General features: G+C 30.2%; 3 protein-coding genes across 4 annotated transcripts; all 3 read right to left on the bottom strand.

Moving 5' to 3' along the window:
* Positions 1-786: 786 nt before the first annotated feature.
* On the bottom strand, positions 787-2113 carry LOC145086692 (polyubiquitin-like). The gene is made up of 2 exons (XM_079024522.1): positions 1974-2113; positions 787-1859 (listed from the first exon to the last, which is right to left on the bottom strand). The coding sequence occupies exon 2, from the start codon at positions 1857-1859 to the stop codon at positions 927-929; it is 933 nt and encodes a 310-aa protein (XP_078880648.1). The 5' UTR covers positions 1974-2113; the 3' UTR covers positions 787-926.
* Positions 2114-6258: 4145 nt separating this feature from the next.
* LOC145090422 (PKS-NRPS hybrid synthetase cheA-like) lies at positions 6259-7505 on the bottom strand. The gene is made up of 2 exons (XM_079028639.1): positions 7303-7505; positions 6259-7233 (listed from the first exon to the last, which is right to left on the bottom strand). The coding sequence occupies exons 1-2, from the start codon at positions 7499-7501 to the stop codon at positions 6461-6463; spliced, it is 972 nt and encodes a 323-aa protein (XP_078884765.1). The 5' UTR covers positions 7502-7505; the 3' UTR covers positions 6259-6460.
* Positions 7506-10976: 3471 nt separating this feature from the next.
* Positions 10977-14119, bottom strand: AUG4 (HAUS augmin-like complex subunit). 2 transcript variants are annotated; one of them, XM_079024520.1, is made up of 15 exons: positions 13927-14118; positions 13669-13837; positions 13538-13585; positions 13306-13425; positions 13004-13243; positions 12804-12900; positions 12636-12681; positions 12477-12570; positions 12308-12379; positions 12158-12216; positions 12021-12089; positions 11890-11941; positions 11699-11776; positions 11553-11634; positions 10977-11263 (listed from the first exon to the last, which is right to left on the bottom strand). In XM_079024520.1, exons 2-14 carry the CDS (start codon positions 13795-13797, stop codon positions 11566-11568), a joined length of 1173 nt encoding a protein of 390 aa, XP_078880646.1. In that variant the 5' UTR covers positions 13798-13837; positions 13927-14118; the 3' UTR covers positions 10977-11263; positions 11553-11565. The 2 variants fall into 2 exon arrangements, with proteins under 2 accessions (XP_078880646.1, XP_078880647.1); XM_079024521.1 differs by having other exon boundaries at positions 11220-11367; positions 13669-14119.
* Positions 14120-14491: the final 372 nt, after the last annotated feature.

Genomic DNA, 14491 nt, shown 5'->3' with positions numbered 1-14491 from the left:
TTCTTAGTTGTTTAGTTCTTAGATTTGGTCTATCTTTTTTTCATCAAAAACATTAACAAAATCCCAATCATTCCAATGTTAGTTAGTTCAGTAGGGTCACTTCAGATCCTAACATAATACAAAAGTTAAACTACTTAAACACTTTGATCACTCTTCCCTTCAGACACCAGGTCCCTTGTGTATTTCAGTAGGGTCATTTCAGAGTTCAGACTATCATCATTTATTAAATAAATAAAAAAACATGTATAAAATGCCAACTAATTGTTTATGTATAAAATGACATGAGGATTACCATGCATTATGGATTACCTAAGTGGTCAACGGCTTCAAGCAAGCAAACGAGGAAGAAAAACGTTGATCAACTTATTGTCCGGTTTCATTCAAGATTTGTTTGTGTAGATATCGATATTGATGATCACTCTTGATTCTCATTTTGTACATCAAATGGTCCCCACATTGAAATGTATGAAACATCCTATAATTGTGTTTATTGTTGGTTTGTCTATCTTGAAAGGGCAACAAAGATAAGCTAACCCACATTCAAACACTTCGAAAGTACATGGTGTGGGGACTTCAACTCCATACACAGAAACTTCAACTTAACTTTCTAAAAAATACCCAAAAAATGTTATGGAAATGGAACAAAAGTTACCGAATTGGCATGTTATTTTTTAGGCGTACCAATTAAAAAAAAAGCATAAAAATAAAGAGTACTTAATCAAATATAATCAACTGCATTAAATAAAAGCTTTTTATGCATCTAAAACACATCAACCATTTCAACCATTTTAGAGTAACAAAAGACTATTCTGATTAGTTTTTTTTTTAATAATCTAAAATTGTAACACACCAATACGTCAATCAGCCAAAACAAGGCATCTAACACCAATTCAATACTTTTATCAAAGCAACACCAAGATAACTATCTAGTTCAACTTCCAGAGATCACCACCACGAAGACGAAGAACAAGGTGCAAAGTGGACTCCTTCTGGATGTTATAATCAGCCAAAGTTCGCCCATCTTCCAATTGCTTCCCGGCGAAGATCAATCGCTGTTGATCCGGTGGAATCCCCTCCTTATCCAGGATTTTAGCCTTCACGTTATCGATAGTATCAGAGCTTTCCACCTCCAGCGTTATAGTTTTACCCGTTAAAGTCTTCACGAAGATCTGCATACCACCGCGCAGACGAAGAACCAGGTGGAGAGTCGACTCCTTCTGGATGTTATAGTCTGCAAGTGTTCGCCCATCCTCCAGTTGTTTTCCGGCGAAGATCAATCGCTGTTGATCCGGTGGAATCCCCTCCTTATCTTGAATTTTGGTTTTAACGTTATCGATGGTGTCGGAGCTCTCAACCTCCAAGGTGATCGTCTTCCCGGTGAGGGTTTTAACGAAGATCTGCATACCTCCACGAAGACGGAGGACGAGATGAAGCGTTGACTCCTTTTGGATGTTGTAGTCGGCGAGGGTACGGCCGTCCTCAAGCTGTTTACCGGCGAAGATAAGACGCTGTTGATCGGGAGGGATTCCTTCCTTGTCTTGAATTTTCGTTTTAACGTTGTCGATTGTGTCGGAGCTCTCGACCTCCAACGTGATCGTCTTTCCGGTTAGGGTTTTGACGAAGATCTGCATGCCTCCACGAAGACGGAGAACGAGATGGAGCGTCGATTCCTTCTGTATATTGTAATCGGCGAGAGTACGGCCGTCTTCGAGCTGTTTACCGGCGAAGATAAGACGTTGTTGATCCGGAGGGATTCCTTCCTTGTCCTGTATCTTCGTTTTCACATTGTCGATCGTATCGGAACTCTCGACTTCAAGAGTAATCGTCTTACCGGTTAGGGTTTTCACAAAGATCTGCATCTATATTCAGAATAACAACGAATCAAAACTTCGAACCAATATAATTCGCATAATCGACTAGGATTCTTGAATATAAACTGGAAATTTTACTTCTATAAAGAAATCATGATTTACCTTCTGATCAAAAAAGATTGAATGCAACGATGAACTTGAGAAATTGTTATTTGCTTGGGATTTGGATGATATTGTGAATTTTGGGGACGAAGAAAATCTCTATTTATAACCGCCTTTGAGGAAGGTTTATTTGTTCTCGAGTCTTCTAGTATGTGGCGGTTTGAAAATTTCATATCAATCATTAATTATAAAAAATAATACGATGTTACAACCAAAGACAAAGTATCTTCTTAAATATGTATAAAACATAGTAACAAGTTCAATTGGAAATCATTATTATTTAATGAATTAATCTAAACGGTTGGAATTTAAAATGACAAAACCAATTTCTTTTTTTTCATTTAATTTCTTTTTATGTCATGTTTTTTATCGAAAAAAAAATCGAATATATCATTATTCATGATTTTTCTGATTCATAATAGAAAACTCTATATGTACGGAAAACAGTTGTACGGAAAACTATGTTCGACTCTGTAAGATCAGATCTTGAAACAATTCAACGATGATCTCGTAATAACTCCGACACCATCTCCTTCTGATTTTTGTCAAATCATCTATTATTCAAAAAAAAAAATTAAAAAATCTTTTATTCTCTAAACTTTTATGAAATTAATTATGTTGTTTATGATCAATCAGAACGAAAACTCAAAGGTGATTGCCGAAATATTGGGGGTGATGGTGGTTGCCTCATATTTGAAAACTCAAAGGTGATTGCCGAAATATTGGGGGTGATTGTGGTTGCCTCATATTTGACTAGAGATCGTGGGTGGATGGGGATAAGAGAGACCATTTTTGTAACTATATGACTTCTTAATAAAAAGCAACCATATTAATAAAAAGAAAAGTTAGAGGTAATTTATTGTATTTAACTGACTTTATAGTTGGAGTTAATGGCTTGGGGGCCAAGTTTAATCCAAATAACACAAGGACCAGGTTTGTTTTATTGAAGTTGTACTATAGATGCATATTATTATAGATGCATATTATGTCATACTATAGGGACCATTTTTGTAACTTTGAAATAAATATGGATTTTGGTTAATTGTAAATAGCCTTTTCATTTCAATATGATTAAATAAATTTTAAAAAATAAGAAAATTTAGTTGGTGTTTGTTTTTCTGCAAAAACTCTTCTTGATCTCTTATGTCTGCACCGCGCGTACATTTGGGGGTGTTTGGGATATCTTTTTACTTTCAAAAGTTGTTTTTGTAAAATGACTTTTTGTAAAAGGATTTTTTACAAAAGATGTTTTTAAAAATGTGTTTAGATTAGCTTTTGAGAAGTAAAAGTCAAAAATTGTTTTTAAAAAGTGTTTGGTTTAACTTTTACATGTAAAATGACTAAAAATGGTAATTGAGATTAGGGTAGTTGGGGGTATAAAAGTAATTTCAATTTTAAGAGCTTCAAAAGCTACAAAAAGTCAGGTTCCGTGACTTTTCAAAATGTTCATTTTCCTTCTTTCTAAAAAGTTGTTTTTAAAAGATTTTTTCCCTTTATCATACATCTTTTGGTTCCTTTTTAACTTTTAGGAAAAGATAAAGGCTAAAAGTTGGTTTAAAAGATAAAACAAACACAGACTGTTTGCTATTTAAAAGACCGCAGACCTAAAAAGGTATGTGTGTCCTCTTCTTAGCGCATATATGGACTTATATCTTCTATTCTTTTCTTACCTCTTCCACAATCTACATTTTACTTTTAAAAAAGAAAATATTTTTTTTAGTAATTATTAGTGTTGTTTTTTATTTATTATACTTTTGTCCTCCTCATTTCTTTTTTATTTGTGTATTTGCTACTTTATTTATTATTTTTATATCATAATTAATATATATATATATATATATATATATATATATATATATATATATATATTATGGAATGATTCTTAGCAATAGTAAACTGGTGGATTTTTTGGCAAAAATGGTCCCTCAACTATATTCGGGTATTTTGTGTCAATATCCAGATTTTGATAGTATCTTTTTGGCCTTTAGGTTTTTACCATAAATATTTGGTGCATTTAACACTTTTCGCCCTTAAATTCAAAACTTTTATATTTTTGCGTTTTCATTAAATTTTTTTGCTTTTTGGTTTTTGCCACAAAACTTTAGTGAGTTTGACACTTTTAGTCCTTACAGTCAAAAGTTTTACATTTTTGATGTTTTTGTCACAAATCTTTTATGAATTTGACACTTTTCGTCCTTGTACTAAAAACTTTTACATTTTGACATTAAAAAAACATCCTTTTGAATTTTGTCACCATATTTTCCCAACTTTGGCAACTTAAACATTATTGCCACAACATTTTTTATTTTTCGCCAACAGTGTCCATTCTTTTGGTTGTACACTTTTGAAATCTAATTTTAGACGTTGTCGACTTTCTCAACTATTTGTGATGATTTACAATTTCATTACATATCTTTTAAAGTTTGTTGATTTTTCCCAAATTACCCCAAAAGCGGCGTAGCCGCAACCTCTTTACTAGTTATATATTAACCTAAATGTTTATGTATATGATTATGTACATGTTTTTCTATTCAAATAATATATTTATCCAAATAATTTTGACATAGTTTTATAGATATTTTATTTTTGTGCACGTTTACATTTAGTAGATAAATCTAATAACTTTTTTTATGTTATTTAGGATATAAACAATATCATCGATTAATTAGTTCATATATATAATATCAAAAATCTTAATAAAGTTTTATTTTTCAGTTATCATAATTTACACAACATAAAAACTAAGTTCATTTAATTTTTTGATTATTGAATCCCAACATAGTTTTAGACCTTCGAATCATGACATCGTCGAATTTTGTATCGGTTTCAGTTTATTATTTTCAGTTTGTTGCGTTTGTATCGGATTCTTTTATGGTTTTTGCTCACCCTAAACTATATTTGTGAATTAGTTGTATGCTTTATTTAGTTGCTTAAGTTATAGTTGATGAAATTTTTAGTTTTTTTGTAATATTTTTATGTTAAAAAAAAAAAAAGATATATCTAAATCTCAGTTTATTTTAACATGCAAACGTTAAAAAAAACAAACAGTCTTCTTCTTCTTGCAGACTGCAGACATTTAGTCCACCTCTTCTACTGCAGATGTTTGCAGATGTGACCCGCAGGCTGCAGACATTTTATCTCCAAAAAAAACAAACAATACGTTACTTTTCGGATATCAGATATTCAAAATATTATAAAATGATTATCGAAATCCGAAAAAATCAGATATCTGAATTTCAGATGTTCGGATTCTGGTAATTTTAAAACACTTCTAACCGTAGGTACTAACCCATCTATGGCCAAAAGATGCCCGACTACCAGCACTATTAACATTTATAATCAAATTTAATGCATGTCTACCTATTCACAAGTTATATAAAGTTTGAAACATATGATAAACTAAAATTAATATATAAACTTCAATATAACTATCTAAAATATAATCCTTATGATGCACGAATATTATTTTCTCTTCTATAATACAATTTTCTTTTATAAAAAAACTTTTTTACCATTTGCAACGAAATCAAAACATGATGCATAAAATAACAGTATTTGTCAACAACCATTAAATCACGGTATTTGTCAAAAACTATGGCTGATTCTAACTACACGAATCTAAATCCAAATGCACGAAGATTAGATTGAAATGATAGATGTCAGTTATCAATCTTAACATATTAAATTGATTTTTTTAATAATAAATATTTATTCAAAATTATTAATGTCATTTTTCATTTTACCTTAAGCGTCCTTATACTTATATTGATTTTTAAATCAAACCTTTTATATATATATATATATATATATATATATATATATATATATATATATATATATATATATATATATATATATATATTAAATACCCTTGTACTTATACTGATTTTTAGATTAAACCTTATACTTTACGACTTTAGTTTAGTTATATATATATATATATATATATATATATATATATATATATATATATATATATATATATATATATAGGAGCGTTCATAAAGATGTACTTTTCAAATTTATAGTAAATGCCCTTGTACTTCTACTGATTTTTAGATTAAACCTTATACTTTACGACTTTAGTTTATATATATATATATATATATATATATATATATATATATATATATATATATATATATTAGAAACATCATAATCGCACATATATAAGTTTGCTAAATTAAAAAAAAAAAAAAAAAAAAAAACAATTTTTTTAATTTATAGAGATCTTAATAATTATAAACAACAAAACATAAATTTGATTTTATTAATTGGATATTATAATTGTAGAATTGTTACAATTATTGTGTGTTGCAAATAGAGAAATGTAGGAATTCAGGCGAGCAGCATAAACAGTTTCCAATCCAACAGACCGTGATGATCGGTTGTGACACCAAAGTGGTAAAATAGTAGGTATTGGATATGCTCCATGTAAATCAACTTTCACATAATGATCACATCTAACAAGAGCAATAACAAAAACTCTATGAGTTGAGATGTCTTGGATCTTGAGTTGGTGGGTCCTGGTTTAAATCGATATGGGTTTTCTTGAAAAGTTTCTTCTTTAAGGAGGGGTGCCCACGTGTATTTTTGTGAGTAGCAGGTTCAGAAACTGAAGTTGTTGACGGCATGATTAAGTTTAGTAACTTCCTTGCTAAACTTGACTTAACAGGTCTTGATTGTTTTTCGTAATGAGCATTAAACATATTTACCTCAACTGCACAACCCAAATTGTCATCTTCTAACGATTTGCATTCTAATAAATCAAGTTTCTTCCAAAACTTATCTACTGAATGAAGCGGCACACAATGACCTTTTTTAACAAATATAGCTTGTTCATGAGCACATGGCAGCCCATAACTTGTACGTACTTGACATCCACAATTTTCATAAACAAATCCAAATTCTTTGGACTGCTCATATTCTTTGAAAATGATATCAAGTGCATAAATTGAAACGAAACGACACAATGGTTTTAGATGTGGTATTTCGTAGTACCGATGTACAATCAAATTTTTGTTATGCACAAGACTCGCTTTTATACCTGTGTATTGTGACTCAACAACATCAGCAATACGCTTCAATGATTTGGCGATATCTGATCGTGATGTTTCGACATATCTTTTTAACTTAGCATGTTGACTTTCAGCTCTATTAGTTGTGTGGTTGCCAAAGTTAAGAAACTTATCGGTCCATGCAAACACAAACTTTTCTTTGTGTGGTGTCAACCATGTTTTGTTTAGATAAGAAAATGCACCTGAAATACATAAAAAAATTCAGTTGATGTAATGAATTATAACATATTATAATGTATATTTTAAAATACCTGGATAATTGTTCGTAACTTTTTCAACTTGTGCCAAATTCTTGTTGTATGCTTCCTTTGTTTCAGAGTTAACCAACCTCGTCCATGACGTATAAAGAACATCCCAACATGATTTGCATTTCTTCATGATATTGTTATTTATATGCCATCTGCAAAGTAATCCTTTAGCATCTGGAAATATAATAGTGTATGCGTTCATGAGAGCCATTTCTCTATCAATCACAATAACACGCGGCAACATACATCCTTCCATTACCGATTTTAGACAGTCTAAAGCCCAAACATAATTGGACTGTTTTTCTTCATGCATGTACACAAATGCAATGGAAAATGTCATATTTGTTGGAGTTACACCAACAATCTCCAATAGAGGCATCCCGTACTTGTTTGTCTTATATGTTGCATCCATTAACAAGACATGTGGAAATGTACGCCATATTTCTAATGATCTAGGATGAGCAAAGAATAAATCTTCTAACTTATTTGTCAAAACATTTGCACGACTATAATAAACATATCCATTTTGATCTAGAAATTCCATAACACCTTGCATTTGAGTTTTACCTTCTCTCTCCCTACGTCGAAGTTTTTCGTTTGCATTGTAGATAGTTTTGAGAGTAGATACATTATTCGGATTTAGGTTTTTTAGTGCAGATAATATATCTTTTGGTTTGACATTTTTTTTCAACAAATCTTCCACTATTCGACATTCATATTCAGTTAGCCGTTGTGGATAAGGATGACCTTCTAAATATAATGACGGCTCATGGTTATGAAATTCACATATCATTTTTATCTTCCAAGAATTATCTACTGACGAATATTTACCTTGTAGGCTAAATGGACAATTAATTTTTTTTGTCCCTGTTTTTTTTTTGGAGATTTGTGTACTTTTGTATGTACCTCCACGGTCACATTGAAATACAACATTAAAGTTACGTTTAGAATTTTTTATGACGATGACATAACCTAAAGTATTTGTCATATTGTGCACCCAATCCATCAATTCTTGACGAGAATTGAGCACCTGACAATTATATTATTATCAGTAGCTAACAAATCCACTTGATGTTACATTGCAGTAACAACATACTAATGAATTTATACCTTATCTGTTTTGAAGGGTGATGTGTCATCGAAGAAATAACGACTTTCGTTCAAACTTTCATTTTCATCTGCTTCATTTGTGTCCATTGGATGAATATCCGTTTCGAATGGCGATGTGTCGTCGAAAAAATAGTTACTTTCATTGAAGCTATTATTTTCATCTATTTCATTTGTCTCCATTGGATGAATATCATCTCTCTAAACATAACAAAGAGAAAAACATATAATAATAATAATAATAATAATAATAATAATAATAATAATAATAATAATAATAAAGGTTAAGTACAAATACCTCATAATATGTGTCACCCATCCATTCTTCCTAACTTGTCATTTAATAAAATCTATATTTATAACAAATATCATATGATTGCTTTTAAGTAAAGTTAGTTTCAGCAAGTCGCTTTCAGTTTACCATATAACAAATACCAAAGAAAGAAATTGTAACCAAATTTTCATTTTTATCCCTTCTATTTTTGTTAATGTTTCATAATTTATATTTCTTATTTAACAAATTAATTTTTTTCTATTAATATTTAATAATATTCATTATTACTCTTCTTGTAAATGTATTCATGAGATCATTTTAATTAAACAATTTTTATGAATAAGTAATATGTTTCTATTTGTTAGTTTTCAAAATTAATAAAGTTTTAAGGGTTTAAGATTTAAATTGATAAAATCTATGGTCTTTTCTAAAACTACAACGTAAACCGAAGGTATAAAATTGTAATATTACATTTTATCGATAAAATGATTATTTTATCAGCACACATATTAATACATTTTATCAGCACACATATTAATACATTTTATCGGCACACATATTAATACGATAATTGAAATTTTAATAAAGCTATAAATTGGTCGATCAATATGAATTTTGAAAATAATAAAATATATTATTTTCATTAAATATCCTTACATTTATATTTGATTTTCAAATCAAACCTTATATTCCGTCGCCTCGGGCGGAGGTATAATAGTTGTATGGCTTAAAAATAATTGACAAGTTACTAATACATTATAATAGAACCCTTATCAACATTTGACGATAATAATAGTTCATAAATCAGTTCTTACTCGGCGGGTTACTAAAAATAATTATTATAAGTTGTGGTGTTTTATTGTTATAAGTTGTAGGGCGTAAAAATAATTGATAAGTTGTGGTGTTTTATTGTTATAAGTTGTAGGGCGTAAAAATAATTGACAAGTTATAAGCGAGCTATGACATATTTTAAGACGTGACATAAGACGTTAATTTATTATATATAACGGTTGACGTAAGAGTGGTTAAATAGATGTTTCTAGAAACGAGTTAAAAATTCTTAAATTAATCGGTCGTTAAAATTATAAATTTAAAATGATAAAATATATCATAGTAAAAAGTAAACTTTATTAAAAATGGATTTAAATTCATAATAAAATATCAAACGTTAATATTTTGATATATATATATATATATATATATATATATATATATATATATATATATATATATATATATATATATATATATTAATAAAAGTAGGAACCACTAAAGTATTTAAGTAATATATATAACTTTACAAAGCAATTAAAGTAATATGTAAAATTTTACAAAGGGGTAAATTATAAATTTGACTTATATTAAAGGACTCTAAATGAAAATTTGATAAATAAGGATTAAAAGCACTAACGATTGATTTAGGCTATGTTTGGCGTAGTTGAAAAGCTAATTGATGGCTTAAAAGTTAGTTGTTAAATAAAAAGCTAGCTGATAGCTGAAAAGCTAGCTGATAAAAAATAACGTTTGGTAAAACTAGCTGAAATATATAAAATTACATAAAAGGACATATAAAAATATGTGTTTATATAATTAATTAAGGGGTGTATTTGAAAAATTTTAAAGAAACTCCTAAAAAGCTAGTCTAAGTAGCTTTTCAAAAAGCTAGCTTATCAGCTACTTTTTGGCTTACCAAACACGACAATATAAAAAAGCTCGAAAAATAAGCTAGCTGTGTCGCGCCAAACACAGCCTTAGTGTAGACACGCAATTCAATGCAACAAATACATGAAAAATTTGTGTATATAGGAGGACCCAAAACTATTAATCTCACATATTAGTCCGGTAATTCAATGCATAGACTTAAAAATTTGTCCTTTCTACTCGAAATCGAGTCTCAATATTCATCTATTAAGTTCACATATCACACAGATTTACCTAGGATCATGTAGAAAAAGACAAATTGTTAAGATCATGACCTAAGATTGTAGGTTGAACATAGAATCGTGTGACATGTGAACTTAATAAACGAATATTGAAACTCGATTTCAAGTAGAAAGGACAAATTTTTAAGCCTATAGTAATATGTGAGATTAATTTCTAATGTTAAGAAAAACCATAGAATTTACGCTTTTAGACACAGACAAATTTCAAAACAATAAATTTGTTTGGATCATATCATTGTATAATCTTACAATCCTATATACAACCTACAATCTTAGGTCACGATCTTAACAATGACACAATGACTACAATACGATTCATGTCAATTTTAGATCAAGACTATTACACTATTAAATAAAAAATAATGCAAATTTAATAAGCTTTTCTAAATCCACTTTTGCATTTGAAAATCTTGAATACACAACAAACAGAACTCATTCTCTACAACTTATCAAATATCTCAAGAGAATGCGTGAATCTCACAACAAATATTCTTTCCTTCTTCCCATTTTTTCTTTCTAAACAATGTCACTCCATCTAAATTCTTTACTTCTTCCCATATTTCTTTACACACATTTACACAAAACCCACAAATCCATATTCCAAACATCAACTCAAATGGGTATCTTTCACCTGTTTGACCTGATCATATTGGAAAAATGTATTGTTTAATTGGAAAAAAAATACAATTTTCCAAATTAACCATTTAATCTGACCTGATTGAACAATTACATTACAGGTGAAATCTGATATAAGAAAATTACAATTTACAATTACCAATGAAACCTAATATAATATAAAGGTCAAACTGGTTAATTTGGAAAAATTACAAACATTTTTCCAAATTTACCATTTTGACCAGATCAAAATAGTTAATTTAGAAAAACAAAAAATAATAATAATAATAATAAATAAGATTTGAGCAAATTACCGAATTATTCATTTCAAGAACTGGGTAATCGGTTGAGATCCATTTCCACTTGGTGAATTGTCCATTGCATATTCTCCAGTTTCTGAAAAAATTACATCATATTTAACATTTTTATTTTATTAATTAAATTCACCAAAATTCTATACCTTCACTATTTCTTGATATTGCCTTGCAATTGTGTCAAAATGGGGGTCAACACCTTGATATTCTCTAAGACGTGTCACCTACAATACAAATCAGTATAATTGTGTCAATTCATGAGGGCATTATCGTCTTTTTCACATACAAGAGATTGATAAATATGAAAATGATGCAACAAATAATAATAACGTAGTACAGCTTTGTTGTATGCAAGTGAAGCTTCTTCTGTGGCTTCAACGAGATATTTCCTGTAGAATTACCAAAACGCCCTTTTCAAAATCACAAAGAGAAAAACAATTCAAGAAAACACAATTTACAATACCTTACCTTATCTTATGCAATGCTGGGACTGATTCCTGTGTATAAGTCTCAAGCAGAAGAATATGCTCCAAAACTCTGAACAAAACAAAATGAGAGGAGGGCATTTTTGTCTTTTCAACAAAGTGATAGGTAAAAACACAAACCTTAATTTGGCGCTCATTGTTTCACACCTTTTGCATAACCAAGTCTTCTGCAGTTCATCCTACAAAATAAAATTTTCATACAGATTTTGTTTATTATAAAATTAAAATAAAAATAAAAATAAAAATAAAAATAAATCATCATGTGCTCACGTATTTATGTTGATGTTGTAGCTTCAAATCTTTCACAAGCTTAATAAGCACACCAAGTATCTGCTCCAACACCTTTCAAACAAATGTGAATTCAAGTAAGCCAATAAAAATATAAAGATTACAATATCACAAATAAAATATTTATAGTTATTAAATAATAAATAAATACATTGTAATATTCTGCAAACTTTCTGTCAGCTGAATATAGATCTTCACGTAAAGCTGTTTCTTCTCTTTCAATCTCCTCAATCATTATCTTTACCCTGTTTTTTAAAGAATTAATATTATTCATAATATCAAAAATAAAAAGCAAATGAAAATTACAGACCTTTCTGGAAGCCTTGCAGTTGAATTTTGACTTCCTGTTGATGAATCTGTAACACAAGATTCTTCAATAAACAAATATGATTGAAAGAAAACGATATAAAAGATTATACATATGTCCTAAATTTGATTAATTTATCCTTATACATCGATGCACTACATCAAAACTAACCCAAATCATCAATAAAAGCATCAGCCAATTTGTCACATTTAGCCTTTAAACGGATCTCAATCTCACGAAGAAGAGGCATTTGGTATTCTCCAACATCCTACAACAATTGATCAAATATTATATAACAAAAAAGAAAAAAGAAAAACTAAACAAATAGCAAAATGAGGAGAAAAAAAGACAGGGTGAAATTAGTCAATTACCATAGGTAATGGTGCATGTTGGACCTGACTTTGCCATAAATAAGCAGGTGTTATTCCAAGAAAGCGATTAGGAACACCACCAACTGTAGATTCAGGGGTAATGTTTGTGTAGTTACTTGAAAAACCACTCAATTTCTCTATTTCTTCCTCATGAACTTCACCATCTTTTGAAATTAAAGGAAGTCTAAGTCTCTGAGCAGCTTCTGCAACAACTAATCGATGTTCAAGTGCTTCGTATACCTGAAACAATATCATCAAATTAAATATATTTCATGAAACCCTAAAAGATTTTGAAATCAGACCTCAGGAGAATTCTTTAGGCCAAGATTGGAGGAGTGTGTGTCTCGAATGCCTCCAAGATTGGCTACTGAAACAGCCTGTTGATGATCTTCAACCATACCAATTGCTTCGCAGTATATAGCCTGCATTTTAAATCACTAACACCGATAAAATTTCCCTCGGGTATTATAATCAGTAAGAAATTACCACACACAAAAACCCTAATTTGATAGATGTAAGGTAGCAAGAAATTACCATGGCTTCCAGATAACGTAGTCTTTCTCTCGACATTTCCTCTCGCGCCTGAAAGGTGAATCAACAACAGAGTAAAATAAACCAAAATCGAGAGAAATTGCAACGAACAATGAGAGTAGAATGGATCGTACAAGTTGGAGATCGTTGTATACAGATTTGGAGACGAGAGATCCATCGGGAGCTAAGCAGTGACGCTCCAATTGGTCGATCAACTGGGTTACATCTGCTGGAAGGTTTTGCCCGCCTCCTCCTTTCGCCATTTTTGCTTTCTTTTGTTTTTTCAAAATCTAACCACACCGTCTAAGAGGGTGTTTGGTTAAGCTTATTTAAAAATGCTTTCAACAGGGGAAAAAGGAAAATCGAGAGTAGGCACAGTTGAACGAAAGCACCTGAATCGAATCTGTGGTGTGCGACGGTATCCGGCGACGGAAGTGGGCGGCGAGTAATCGGGAATCGCCTGAGGAGGCGACGAGAGAAGAATGGAGGATGCTGTGTATTTTCTTGTCCGGCGAAGCATACGAACGAAAGCTTATTGAACTTTTTTTTTTTTTTAAATGTTGGGGAATTTAAAAATAGCTTTGCAAACAAAACCGTAAAATTGGTTCATCTTCTATTTATTCAAAAATTGTGGATAAGTTTAAGTTGTATGGGTGGTTCAAAATGTGAAACTTCTTTGGTTTTGATCGTTGACTTAATTTTCGTTTATTTCTTTTCGTTTAGTGTAGCACGTGTTCTTTATGTGAAGGTAATTTTGTCTTTTCACCTATATTTCACATTACCGTTGTTTGAGAGTAGTACAAGCTATTTGTGTATATCATCCCTAATTATCAGTTGGCTATACGTATTCCTTCAACCACTTTTGACGATGTGAAAATCAAAAAACCCTAATCACAAAACCTTTTTCTGATCGAGCTTCAATCTATTGTTGAGATTACATAAATGGTTCTCACAATG

Source organism: Lactuca serriola, chromosome 2, assembly GCF_051521515.1.
Source record: "Lactuca serriola cultivar US96UC23 chromosome 2, Lser_US96UC23_V15, whole genome shotgun sequence".
Taxonomy (NCBI): domain Eukaryota; kingdom Viridiplantae; phylum Streptophyta; class Magnoliopsida; order Asterales; family Asteraceae; genus Lactuca; species Lactuca serriola.
This window is presented reverse-complemented; position numbering and strand designations above follow the sequence as displayed.